Source organism: Notothenia coriiceps, unplaced genomic scaffold, assembly GCF_000735185.1.
Source record: "Notothenia coriiceps isolate Sejong01 unplaced genomic scaffold, NC01 NC01_scaffold00000492, whole genome shotgun sequence".
In the NCBI taxonomy this organism is placed as follows: Eukaryota; Metazoa; Chordata; class Actinopteri; order Perciformes; family Nototheniidae; genus Notothenia; species Notothenia coriiceps.
In genome coordinates, this window is record NW_011333193.1 from 77,964 (window position 1) to 91,480 (window position 13,517).

General features: G+C 42.1%; 3 protein-coding genes across 3 annotated transcripts; 1 reads left to right on the forward strand and 2 right to left on the reverse strand.

Moving 5' to 3' along the window:
* Positions 1–1,039: 1,039 nt before the first annotated feature.
* Positions 1,040–2,750, reverse strand: LOC104954363 (thyroid receptor-interacting protein 11-like). Its single transcript, XM_010781457.1, has 3 exons — positions 2,742–2,750; positions 2,153–2,320; positions 1,040–1,540 (listed from the first exon to the last, which is right to left on the reverse strand). The coding sequence occupies exons 1-3, from the start codon at positions 2,748–2,750 to the stop codon at positions 1,040–1,042; spliced, it is 678 nt and encodes a 225-aa protein (XP_010779759.1).
* Positions 2,750–4,487, forward strand: LOC104954184 (EH domain-containing protein 2-like). The gene is made up of 2 exons (XM_010781264.1): positions 2,750–2,909; positions 2,999–4,487. Exons 1-2 carry the CDS (start codon positions 2,781–2,783, stop codon positions 3,572–3,574), a joined length of 705 nt encoding a protein of 234 aa, XP_010779566.1. The 5' UTR covers positions 2,750–2,780; the 3' UTR covers positions 3,575–4,487.
* A 115-nt stretch (positions 4,488–4,602) lies between these two features.
* Positions 4,603–11,804, reverse strand: LOC104954177 (multiple epidermal growth factor-like domains protein 6). The gene is made up of 7 exons (XM_010781251.1): positions 11,673–11,804; positions 10,915–11,037; positions 9,427–9,549; positions 9,078–9,308; positions 8,830–8,958; positions 5,294–5,422; positions 4,603–4,891 (listed from the first exon to the last, which is right to left on the reverse strand). Exons 1-7 carry the CDS (start codon positions 11,800–11,802, stop codon positions 4,749–4,751), a joined length of 1,008 nt encoding a protein of 335 aa, XP_010779553.1. The 5' UTR covers positions 11,803–11,804; the 3' UTR covers positions 4,603–4,748.
* Between the last annotated feature and the right edge of the window lie 1,713 nt (positions 11,805–13,517).

A 13,517-nucleotide genomic window follows, 5' to 3' on the forward strand; every position in this document is an offset into this window, starting at 1 on the left:
AGCTCATGCGGGACCCGGCAGCTACTGTCTAAACTAAATACTGCCGTGATGAAACGCCATATCATGGATTATCAAGGATTATCTCTGAAACAGTATGGAGCTCAAAGGCTTTCTCTCTTTCCGGTTATACCACAACGTGAGTTCCTTTTTACTTCCTGCTTCTTCACACACATGCTCTCCAGTACAGGTTAGCTCTGAGTGTTAGCCATGCTAATGTAAACACCGACCATATTACGTCCAAAACAGTCGGGCATTGTTTCTGATAGCAATGTTTCTGATAGGGCCGTGGGTCCACATTTCAGATATTACGTCATATCGGACGCAAATCTGGATCAGCTCCGTTGTTCCCCCGTTTTTAGAGATTTGGGTATGGAGGAAAAGAGAGAGGGTTTTATTTTCTGACGCTGCGTGAGTTCCCCGACACACCGGGGACACATCTTTATGTGTCTTTATGTGCATTTTGCATGATAGGTCCCCTTTAAAGTGTTTGAAGAGTAGATTCAAAATCAAAAGGGTGGATATACACGCCATGAAATGGGAAATAATGAGCTCTAACGAAGAGTGGGATTAAAGGAACAATAAATATGCTTTCCATGTTGTGTTTTTGGTGGTATTTGGTTGTCTACTTATTGTTGTTTGTGAAGTGATCCTACTGACTGTATCTTTATTTCTTCTGTTTTTGTCTGAGATGGGAATGTCTTCTCCTATATGTTATTGTTATGTCCATGTTTGTGTCTTTAGCCTGTACGAAATAAACTATTCCTGTGGCTGGATGAGCCAGTCCTGCTACATATTATAAATCAGGGGTCCCCAACTCCATTTGTCCAAGGGCCAACATTTATCCAATAGACCCTTTCGCGGGCCAGCGATTTTTATATATAGCCCAGGGGCAGGGAAGGCTACGCAGTATGTAGGCTACTGTCCCGCAGCTGCTGCCACTCTGTTGGACTCTGTTGGGGGGGGGGTGCATGTACTGTGAAGTCGCCGGAGCCTCACAGTGGGGCTACTGCTGCGGAGCGTATAAAGCAGACTCTTCACGCTAAGGAAGAATCACTTCGTCTTCAGGGCAGGGTCGGCTACGCAATACGCAGTCTACTGTCCCGCAGCTGCTGCCTCTCTGTTGGACTCCAGTACTGTGCATTACTTGCGAGACGTTGTAAAAAACGCACGCACTAACCACTCCGCCAACGCCAAAGTCACCGTGCGGGCCGGGTGAGAATGTCATGATTACCTGAGAGATGCTCCTCCAGTGAGTCACCTCGGACTCCAGACGCAGGACCTCATTGGACAGCCGGTTGATTTCCTGCTGAGACCACAGGACTTCGCTGAGGTCCATCTCGTCGCCGTGGAAACCCGAGTGTGTCCCCGAGGGCCGCGACAGGAAGGAGGAGGAAGTGGTGGAGGAGGAAGTGGTGGAGGAGGAAGTGGTGGAGACAGGAAGCATGGCGGGACCAACGGAGGAGGACTGAGACGACTTCTGCAGAGTCTGAAACTCTTCGTGGAGACCGCTTTGCCGAGCCTTCAGGTGACCGATCTCCACCTGGGAGACACAGAACATATTTTAGGGTTAGGGTCATAGAGAGGTGCAGGAATGAGTCCTACAACCTGGAAACGAGTCCTCATTTGAGCTGGTCTCAGGATTTTGCTTGTGTTTTAGGTTGTTAGCCTGAAATAAGGTCTGTTTAAAAAATGCACTTAGTTTTTTGCACGTCTATTATTTCCATTTGAAGGTGCTTTTGTGCAGGTTAATATTAGGCTACACTTATATATTAAGTATTGTTGATATAGGAAGGTTGCAAGAACAACAACATATTTATTAACAGCATTATAAGTATCTTATTTAATTGAAATGTAATCAGCCATGTGTGTGCATTATGGCGGACAAAATCAAAAAAAAAAAAAAATGTACGTAACCTTTTATAGGTTTAAATAAAGTAAAGTTACATTTGATTAAATTATTTTATGCAGTCTTAAACGTCCACATATATTACACATTTATAGATCAAACTACAATACTGAATTGTTTAAGGGTCAAAGCATCATGGGTCCTTTATTACTAGACATAGGGATATGATTCATTTCTCTTTTGAAGGATATATTTTAACAACAAGTATTCTCTAAATGCAATAATCAATATTTAAAATGTACATACATCTTTCTGCTGCAGGAGGGATCTGTACTCCGCAGACTGGCTTTTAATCTGGATCTCTGAAGCTTCCAGTTTCTCCTCGAGCTCAGCATGAAGCGTTCGTAATCTTTCATGCTGCAACACAAAAAAGAAAAGGGAGGAAGTCAGAAACACGGTTAGAAATGTAACATTCTTTTTTTATCCGTTTAAAGCACATGTGTCAAACTCAAGGCTCGGGGGCCAAATCAGGCCCTTGGTGGATTTAATTTCGGCCCGCAGGATAATTTCTAATTTGGCCCCCGAGCCTTGAGTTTGACACATGTGCTTTAAACGGATAAAAAAANCCTTGGCAGTCTCAGAGCACCATTGAGTTCTTTGTAACCAAATCTCTCTCAGAGGGGCGTGGGGAGGGGCTCCTTATTTTCATCTAAAGTAACAGACAGAGAATCAACACTTTGAAACAGAGGGGATTGTGGGATGCTGCAATGATCTGTTTGGTGTTTCAGCCAATCAGAGACAGGTTCTGTATATATCTGAGACCTATAATATATTGAAGAAAGACAGTATAATAGGGGACATTTAAGTTATTCTGAATTCTCCTTTCTTTTCCTACTAGGCTCATGCCCACATTATCAGCTATCTGAAGAAGGAGATGCCGACTATTTTCTGCAAAGAAAGCAAAAAGCACAACCTGATTTACCAGCTTCCTGTGATTTTCACCAAGATCCAGCAACAGCATCGAGTCCCAGCGGGCGACTTCCCTGACTGCACCAAGATGCAGGTTAAACATCACTTTTTAATTTAATCTAACATGTTTTAGAATTGATTGACCAACTCTTAAACTTGACATGTGTTTGCATAACTTTCTAGGAGAAGCTTTTAGGTCAAGATTTCTCAAAGTTCAAGACACTGAAGCCCAGTCTGATGGCCTCGCTGGATAAACTCCTGGCCACTGACATCGCCAACCTGGTGCCTCTCCTTCAACAACAGGAACTGAGGAAGGAAAGGAAGAAATCCCTCCCTGGAGTGCTGGACGGGGAGTTTTTGGGAACATTCAGGCGTGAGCTTTACAAAAAAGATCCTTTCAAGGAATTCAGGAGAGACGACGAGAGCGGCGAGGCGGATTTCGTCGAGTGGGCGGTGGAGAAATACAAGCCGAAGTACGACGAGATTTTCTACAACCTCAGTCCAAACGACGGCAAACTGAGCGGCACCAAAGTCCGAGAGTGGATGACCACCACGCTGCTGCCCAGCTCCGTGCTCGCCCACATCTGGAGGCTGTCGGACGTGGACGGGGACGGCATGCTGGACAATGAGGAGTTCGCTCTGGCGGTCCACCTCATTGAGGGGAAGCTGGAGGGACACTGGCTCCCCCGAGAGCTGCCGTCCCACCTGGTGCCCCCGTCCAAACGGCTCAGTACATCCAGCGATGAAGAGCAAACATGAGGCTCTGTGTACTTTATGTAGACAATTGTACATAATCTAGTAGTAGCAGTAAAGAACTAACACAATGTACAGAACCTGAGAAGGTGTTATCCATTTGTATGATAATCGTCATGACACTTAAAGATTGGCATTAATGGTTTCACATTATATTGTTACCCATATTTCACTTCTGCATCCAATCAAGTAACCAGGAATGAAGAATAATACAGAAGCATTTATATTTGTCTTTCAGGTTAAACAATTGTTTGTTTTTTTCTTACACAAAAGAGCTGAGGGCAATGAAGTACTAAGAGTAGCCGTCCCACCTGGCGCCCCCGTCCAAACGACTCTTTGTAAATAGTTTCCTAACATAATCTGTAAATAGTGATTAACAAAAACCAGAACCAAAGAAGTTGTTATCCACTTATATGTCAATCACCAAGATGCCAACACCTAAAGACTGCCAATGATTGTTTGTTTTTTTAAATATTCAATCATACAGAAGAGCATTATGAACCACATGTTTATTTGTATTTTGTATTAGCTAATAATCTGAATCTGTGAAGCAATCAGAGAAATGTAGTGGAGTAAAAAGTAAATAATGGCTCCCAAAATGTTATGGTTATGGGTTGGAAATGTGAAGTAGCATAAAATGAAAATAGTTTATTCATTGCAGAACCTAATCACATTCTACCATTGCTCATATATCACATACTCCTAAGGTATATTTGTATCAATTGTATTAACTCGTACAGCCAACACCACTGGCCAGTATTATTTCAAACTAACACATGGGCGGTTCTAGAGTGGGGCGAACAGGGGCCAGTGCCCTTAGATTAGAATATATGATAATATAATTTGTAATAGTGTTGCAGCAAAGACTGTCACTTTTTTGTAAATGAAACAAATACTAGTCATGGTCTTTTATGTTATTTTTTGTGGGCTATGACCTTATATTGAATTAAAAAAGTTAAAATCTTGAACACTGTCTTTCAAATGTACACCACTCATAAATATATAGTTGATATTTGTCTATGTTGATGTTACACTGCTGTGATGCAAGTAAAATGTCAGACTTGATCTGACCATTAAAGTATTATTGTATCGTAAATACATGTAACATGGCCCCCTAGGTCAAATTGGTCGAGACCCACCACTTTTTCAGCAGCATTATGCAGTAGGTATTATAATGAGGTCATTGGTACTCACACAGGTGGCAGAGGCGGCCGTACAGTCCCGGAGAGCAGAGGCAGCCCCCGTACAGACGGTGGCAGTGTCCGTTGTTGGGACAGTTACACTTTCTCCTGCAGTGCATCCCGAAATGACCCCTGGGACAACCTGTTAACACGAGAAATTAGACATTAGAACACTTTTTTTTAAATAAGTTTAAAATCAGGCAAAATTGTGAAACTCAACATTGTGTTTTTTTCTACGTTTTTCATTTTCTTTTTGTTGCTGTTAGCTTGTTTGTTGACTTTTACATTTAATTGGAGATTCCTGATATAAGCCCTGAGCAATTTTCATATTTTACCTCCAGAATTTTCTTCATCATTAATTGTTGTGTTCCTGTTGCTTTGTTTTATTGTGTACACAAATAGAATTTCAACCTATGACAGGGTCGTTAGGAGATATTGCTTCATATCTACGGGGGAGACTCCATTTTTTTTTTTTTAGCACCACCACCTTAGAGCCTGGTTTTTGTATTCACACCTTTGTGTACCTTTAGGAATTTTTACAAACCGTCCTCGCACAGCAGGCCCTGCACCCCGGGGGGGCACACACACTTCCCGGTCACGGGGTCACACGAGCCTCCGTTCTGACACCGACACAGACTGTTACAGGCCGGCCCATAGGTCCCCTGGGAGCACACTGAGAGAGAGAAGCATGGGATAAATAACAGAACAGTTGCAGTGTATATTCATGGATTTGGGGGATTTATTTGATATTAAAAACAATGACTTTGATTCGCAGGATTTATTATCATATGCACAATATCTACGAAGTTTTGGCAATGAAGATCTTAAGTCTCCGGATCCTCCAACAGTAAAACATACAATATAATTAAGAAAAACAAATTTGACCATAAAACAATGGTGCAAGTTAAATTGAGGAAAGAACATCATGTTCATTTTAATATTGTGAATTCTCTATATTTGAATGTTATAATAGATTTTAAAATAGTTCAATTTTGGTCATTTTCCGATTCAAAATCTCTTACTATGTCTATGTATACACCAAAGCAAATTCCTTCTATGTGTAAACCTACTTGGCGACAAACCTGTTTCTCATTCAGATTGTGATGTAAGAGAGTAGAGCAGCTGGGTAATGCTTCAGTGTTAAGAAGTCAGTCAACACTTCCTGTGTTTCCCCACGCTGCGTGCCCTCCTGACTCCTAATCTCTCTGGCCTTGTTAGCAATTACTGCAAGAACCAGCTGGCTAAAGTGTAACAATCCATCAAGAGAAAGTCTGCTTGAATGCCATGTCACACTTTCCTCACAGCTGTTTTTACGTCACTACACGAGAAGATAAGGAAGTTTAATATAATACATGGTAGTTTATAGCTTTACAAACACTGAAAATACATTTGATGTAAATGAAGAAGCAGGAAATGCTTTGAGTATGGAGATTAAGTTACAAATCACTTTAAGATTAAGTGGTGCTCTCTCTCAGTACAACCAAAGTACATGAACAGTACATTGGGTGGGGTTAGGGGACATTAATTCTGCTTCATAATGATGGAATTGATACTGGGGTGTTTCTTATGGCATGTTAAGGCATGTTGAAGTAACATGGAAAACAAACAGAGCTGTTTGAATAGCACAACATACTTTGTATACCAACTGTGAAAGCTACGAGCCTCACATCCAACCACACATCCCAAAGGTTATGCTTTTTGTTTAACATCATACATACAGACACATTTTTTGAAACAACTTTCGTGTGTGTGTGTGTGTGTGTGTGTGTGTGTGTGTGTGTGTGTGTGTGTGTGTGTGTGTGTGTGTGTGTGTGTGTGTGTGTGTGTGTGTGTGTGTGCTGGTCTTGGGAAGAAGAGAACTCAGAACTCACCCATTTTGGTGACGGTTTTGTTTATTAATTAATTAATGCTCTAGATTGTATCTGTTTATATTATTAATAATACACCTTTTTTTTTAAATGATTTTGTTACCCATCCTAAATAATGTATATATATATCTTGGGTAAATAAAAATTGTTATTTCTTTCCACCTCTACCTGCATTCCTAGTTGTTGCGTACCCTGGTCCTTCACACCAACATGTGAACATTGGAATCTTTTATACAAAATATCGGTGTGTGCATGTCTACAAAATGTTATTGATATGTAAACTGTACAAAAGGGACTAAAACACAACATAGTTTAATACAGATGATTGTTTATGTTATGTACGTTCAGATCAAGAACGTATGAATGCATTATTTTACTCTTTCTTGTTGCTTTAACTTCATATAAGATATCAAAGTGACAGTTGTTTTGTCTCATGTGTTTTTTATTGTAATCTATTTTTACTTAATTCGATTCTATTTTTCTGTGTGTTTGGAGCACTTTTGAACTGTGTGTTTTACTGACTCACTTACTTACTTCCCTAATAGACGACTACCGATGCTATTGCCTACTTTTATCTTTGCTTCAGGCCGACATGTTCCTCATCATCTCGTCCTAAATATGCTTCCTATATCCAGACCAATCACTTCCAAGGCATGCGTGTGGATACTGCCACCACCTCAGTTTATTAAAAAGTGACAGATTGCCTCTAACGGACTCCTCTTATGATTACCAGCCTTTCTGGGGTTCAGACCAGAGACAGCCATTAATCATGGAGCTGGATGGGAACAACGGAGCCTTGCTTTCTAACTCTGCAGTGGGCATCCTTGGCCTGAGGCGGTGCTCTCGCTGTGGGCCTGGCCTCGCTCCAGACAGATTGATTCCCCCGGTGCTCAGTGTTCAGCAGCCCATAAACAACGCAGCCTCCCACACAGAGAAGCAGACAGCTTTGATACATGGCCCTGCGTCGCTGCACACAGGGAGCCATCGCACCGCTCTCTGAAACCAGGACACATTGCTACAGGACGTTTCAATAGATCTGTGAGGAGACCATGTGTGTGTAAGTACTGAAGAGGGGTGCAGGAATGAGTCCTAAAACCAAGATATGAGTTAGCACCTTCAGTACCCTTCTCTCAAAATCAACGTGTTGTTGGTTAGATGGATGAAATAAGATCTGTGGTTCACAAACCCTTTAGAGATTTTAACATGTTTTATGACATAAAAGGTCAGTAAATAAACCACTGGGGAATGTCTGAAGCTCATGTGTCATTATATGCCGGTTGATATCAAGGGACTATATGAGAGATCATCACACCAAACATTAGCCGCCTTTAGCTTAGCAACAGTGATGTGATGCCTAACATTTGTGTTTAACTTCTCGCTACTGCATCTATGCTTCAAACATCAAACAATGGTGTTAAAATATGTGGAGATTATCCTAATGATCGAAACATGAAAGTATAATTAATTTGATTTCCACAGAACTTGTTGTCGGCAATTTTCCAAATTCCTCCTCTCTTCTGCCTCTCTGTTCAGGTGTTCCTGATTTCCTCTTGGCTCCGCCTTTGCCCAGGTGTTCCAGATCTTCCCTAATTACCCATATAAAAGGAAGGCTGGAGGAGAAGGATCTCTTTCTTGTTTTGCTGCCAGACACTGCAGAGCTCAGTCGTCCTCAGTTTAGGATTTTAATCGCCCTCGTATTTTTGTGTATTTTGGTCCCCCATTTATGCAAGTCTTAGTTAAAGATTCATTTATATTTGGGCTTCATTGATTAGAAAATGTGGGATTCAACAAGTTTGATAAATGCAGGCTCATTATAATATACTGCCCCCCTTATCTGAGTACCCGAACCAACTGTTTGAAAACGACATCCTTTTTCTTTCGAAAGCCAACGAGAGCAGATTGGGCTTTTTTTGAGAAAAGACAGGTGGTAACATGCAGCTTCAGAGGGAGAGAGTGCTGAGCCTTAAAATCACATCTCTTGGCATGGGAAGGAATAAGTGTTGTCCCCGAAATGTCAAAAATATTCCTTTGAATAGTCCTAGGGCATCATGGATTTTAATGTTTGTGCATACTTTCAGCATTTTGAGAAAACTGGAGAAGGCAAGGTTGCATATAGCCCACTGCCAGACTGCGGGGGGGAAATGTGTTACAAAGAAAATACATTACGCACAACAAACAGATGTAACTGTGATCGTCTGATGGCTGTACTCACTCTTGTTACAGATGATCCCTGTCCATCCGGCTTCACACTCACACCGGTCTCTGTTCTCACTGCACACTCCGTGATCACAGTCCTCACAGCTCACACTGCAGTCATCCCCGAACGAGCCATCCAGACACACTGAAACAGAAACGCTCCCCTGAGAAAAAGGTTTCTGCTTTCATGACTTCCTGGCCCTGAAGACTTCATGAAACAATAACATCATGTTCTCACCGGGAATACGATTTATTTTACTGTACCTATGCTGCTGGACAGTCTGAGCTCTCCTCGGCGCCCCCTCTGGATCTCTACTTCCCTGTCACCACCATCCCTATCATCTTCATCACTAACATAACGGGAGTGTAAGGCCGCTGTGTACTGCAGGAGCTGAGGAACCTTGCGAAACAGCAGGTCTGGTAATCTATGGACCTCCAGCTGTTCATCCTCGTCTTCCTCCTCAGCCTCTTCATCTTCCATTTCCCCATACAGAGCTACAGAAGAAAAAAAATACAGTTAAACCATTTTTTTGAATGGCTAAAACACTTATAGGCTTAACACGTCCATAAATAACAGACCGTTCCAAGAAAAGCAAATCAAATTGTCACTCACAAATGCAGGAGTGTTGGTCCTGATCCAAGCGGAAACCCAGCTCACAAAAACACTCGTAAGTTCCCAGGGTGTTGACACAGTCGTGTTCACAGCCCGAAGTCTCTGCCAGGCACTCGTCAACGTCTGACAGAAAAATATACAAACAAGCAGCTTTAGGGAAGGTACTTTACACGACTACTTCACACTGGAAGAATGTGAAGGGCAGCAAAGCTAGGGACACATATAGGTTGGTTAACAAAGGTATTTAAAACTGCTAAAAATGATTTGGATTGTGAATGCATGTGATAGAAAATACAATGCTAGACAGTCACATGCCAGTAACGTGATTCAGTGCCTACTTGTTCAGAGAGCATACATGTTAAATAGCCCATTAGAAAATTGAGAAAGCACATTGTCAAAGGTGGTTCGATTACAGTAGAAAAGCATTGGCAAATTATATTACAATACAAATTTTAAAAAATGGTCCAAAAAAGTTTGTCATTTCTGTAGTGGCAAGTAAAATGGCAATACGTGATTCGACTACATTCATCAATATACACAAAACATGAATTACCAGCAAGCTACTGCTTACTGTATTGAAGCTGCTAGCACTGCAGACAACACATAGGATATGTGGTAAAGGATAATAATCGAAAAAGCCTTTGTCATTGGTTGGTGGTTGAACAACAGGTTTATATTGATGACGCACAACTTTGATTATTTTACTTTTGCCTCATTTCTTTTAACTTCTTCTACCAATCTAGCAGTTCCTCTAGATCACATGTGTCAAACTCAAGGCCCGGGGGCCAAATCAGGCCCTTGGTGGATTTAATTGCGGCCCGCAGGATAACTTTGAATTCCTATTAGATCTGGCCCGCCGGTATATTGCACGCACACCTTCACTCCACCCTGAGGGTCTCCTCAGCTCAGAGCCTGAGCCCAAACATTGATGACCTTGCACCCAAGATGAGATGCCAAGTATCTGAACTAGCATCACAGAGCAGCACACTGAGTTTACGTGGATGTTTCCTTCTTCACTTTCTCTCTCACGACAACAGGGCATGTTTGGTTTGTTCTTTGAGGGAAATAGTTTTGTTGAAGCTGTTGTTGGCCTGTGGGAAAATGTAATCATAAGAAATGACTCCGGAAAAGCTGCAGATAGAGCCATAAGAAATGAATGCAACTGATTATTTAATGTTTAATGTTGTTTTTATAGGCAATAATTTAAGCTTTGTTAGTTCCAGGTTTAATATGTGCAATAAGTTCTGCAATAAACATTGAACCAGTCCGGCCCTCCACTAGTACCCATTTTTTAATGTTGGCCCACTGTGTATTTGAGTTTGACACCCCTGCTCTAGATTGTACAGAGTGTGGTCGTTAGTGAGCAGAGTATTCTGTTTCCCGCTCTGAAATGGCCTAGAAAAGTGGCATTTCTGAGAAATCAGTTAGTGTAATTTATGTCCTGTCCACAACAACAACAACAACAAAACACTCAATCATGATTCGTACCATCGCAGCCGCAGCCGTCTGGGTTGAGTCTGTGGCCGGCTCTGCAGCTGCACTCGTAGCCGCCCGGGTAGTTTCTGCAGAAGTGACGGCAGCAGGCCCCCCCACTGAGACACTCGTCACTGTCTGAGGGAAGCGCGCAGCGGGACAGTTTCAACAGATGGTCGGGAAGACAAACAGAGAGTCACAAAGTGGATGTAAATCACAGAAAGCAAATGAAGAAACTAGTTGACTTCATAGAGTCATTCATTTCCCTTCCTACTTCCTTTGTACACACATATCTACATCCCCCTCACCCGTTAATCCCCCCCTACCTCCATTCATCCCTACATCTCTTCATCCTCTCGTGCCTCCCTATTTCCCTTCATCACTTCCTCCATACTTCCCTTCATTCCTCCCTCCTTACATCCCTTCATCACTTCCTCCATACTTCCCTTCATTCCTCCCTCCTTACATCCCTTCATCACTTCCTCCATACTTCCCTTCATTCCTCCCTCCACCCTGGTACCCTTTTCCCATTTATCCCTCCTTCACATCATCCCTAGATCCCTTCATCCCTTCCTTCCTACACTGAAACACGACTGAGATGGACCACACCCCCCAAACAAGTCTCCCTGGACTTCAGTTTTTTCTCCAGACCAGCCTAAAAGACGACATCCCTCATCCTTCTTCACCTCTTCCCATTTCCCTCTCAGATACCACCTGTCATTCATTCTTAAACAGACATATTGTTGTGGTGTGGTCCTTGCTAGTGAACTTACCCACACAGGTCTTCCTGTCCAGGGCCAGCTGGTAGCCGTGGTTACAGGAACACAGCGGTCCGTTGGTGGTGTGTTCGCAGTGATGAGAGCAGCCTCCGTTGATCTTCTCACAGCTGTTCACAATCTCCATCTCAATGCCTGGGGAGGAGAAACACCAAAACATCAATTAAAGCGCATTACAAGATACTAAACATACGGAAAATGTTACGGGGCATTTGTGAGAATGATTTCTTGTTTGTCCTCGCTGCAGATGCAGAAAGGAAATTCCCATTATGAAGCACAGAAATTTTTGATTACCATTTACATTTATTTGATGTGTACTTACCTACAGTACTACTAACATTCATTTAGAATAGATATTCTTGATGTATTATATGAGAAGTATTATTGCTATCCAATATGTCTCCTAAAACTCTTGATGTTTTTGATTATTTTGATTATTTCAGGCACACAAGCTAGAGGGCATCTTACATGAAGTGCACTTATTTATGTCATATTTTGTGAAGCAAATAATCACAATAAAATGATTACCTTAAGTGTCTGTATACTCTATCTCACGGGTGTCAAACTCAAATACACAGTGGGCCAAAATTAAAAAAATAGGTACTAGTTGAGGGCCGGACTGGTTCAATGGTTATTGCAAAACTTATTGAAATGAACTTATTGCACATATTAAACCTGGAACTAACAAAGCTTAAATGATTGCCTATAAAAACAACATTAAACATTAAATAATCAGTTCATTCATTTCTTATGGCTCTATCTGCAGCTTTTCCAGAGTCATTTCTTATGATTACATTTTCCCACAGGCCAACAACAGCTTCAACAAAACTATTTCCCTCAAAGAGAAACCAAACATGCCCTGTTGTCGTGAGAGAGAAAGTGCAGAAGGAAACATCCATTAAACTCAGTGTGCTGCTCTGTGATGCTCGCTCAGATACTTGGCATCTCATCTTGGGTGCAAGGTCATCAATGTTTGGGCTCAGGCTCTGAGCTGAGGAGACCCTCAGGATGGAGTGAAGGTGTGCGTGCAATATACCAGCGGGCCAGATCTAATAGGAATTAGAAATTATCCTGCGGGCCGAAATTAAATCCACCAAGGGCCTGATTTGGCCCCCGGGCCTTGAGTTTGAAACATGTGGGTTAAGATGATGATTTAAGTCGAACTAAAGACTAACATATGAGCGTATTGTTGTTTTTTAACGGTGATGTCACTCTCAGCTGACTCTCGCTGTCACTGAGACGCTCGTGTTTATGAACTCTCTTATGAATGAGTCCGATAGTTACTGAATGTCTGTCTTGTTGTAGCGAGGGAGAAGGGGGGAGACAATCAATAAAACAAGGCTTTTTTTGTCCCTGTAAGACACACTGACCTGTCAACTTAACGCCTTTTATTTAAGGGACTGAAAAATCTACTTAACTTTGATTGTGTTATTAAGTAGAAGAAGGGTGTCACCGTAAAACTGTCTGGACTCACCAGTGCTGTTAAAGTTATCATCACCATCACCAGTGTGTGTGTGTGTGTGTGTGTGTGTGTGTGTGTGTGTGTGTGTGTGTGTGTGTGTGTGTGTGTGTGTGTGTGTGTGTGTGTGTGTGTGTGTGTGTGTGTGCTCTGTAAGGATGAGAGGAAGAGCTAACAGATTGCAGCGCAGCTTGACACACATGCTAAGCAAATGCTCAAATCCTGCCAACAACACACACACACACACACACACACACACACACACACACAGAGGACATACTGTATATACATGTCAGTATTCTTTTTGTAGCAGTGATAGAGAGTATGACAGCTCTCGGTTATATCTCCTCTTTTAAACATTTCCTCACTTTTCCATCTGCCGC

Coding starts and splice junctions, on each gene's coding strand:
- LOC104954363 (XM_010781457.1), bottom strand. Junction 1,541..2,152: donor CCCTCCTGCAGCAGAAAGAT/GTATGTACATTT, acceptor TGTGTCTCCCAG/GTGGAGATCGGTCACCTGAA.
- LOC104954184 (XM_010781264.1), top strand. CDS start 2,781: ATGCCGACTATTTTCTGCAAAGAAAGCAAAAAGCACAACCTGATTTAC. Junction 2,910..2,998: donor CTGACTGCACCAAGATGCAG/GTTAAACATCAC, acceptor ATAACTTTCTAG/GAGAAGCTTTTAGGTCAAGA.
- LOC104954177 (XM_010781251.1), bottom strand. CDS start 11,802: ATGGAGATTGTGAACAGCTGTGAGAAGATCAACGGAGGCTGCTCTCAT. Junction 11,038..11,672: donor GGACAGGAAGACCTGTGTGG/GTAAGTTCACTA, acceptor CGCTTCCCTCAG/ACAGTGACGAGTGTCTCAGT. Junction 5,423..8,829: donor AGGGATCATCTGTAACAAGA/GTGAGTACAGCC, acceptor TCTCTCTCTCAG/TGTGCTCCCAGGGGACCTAT.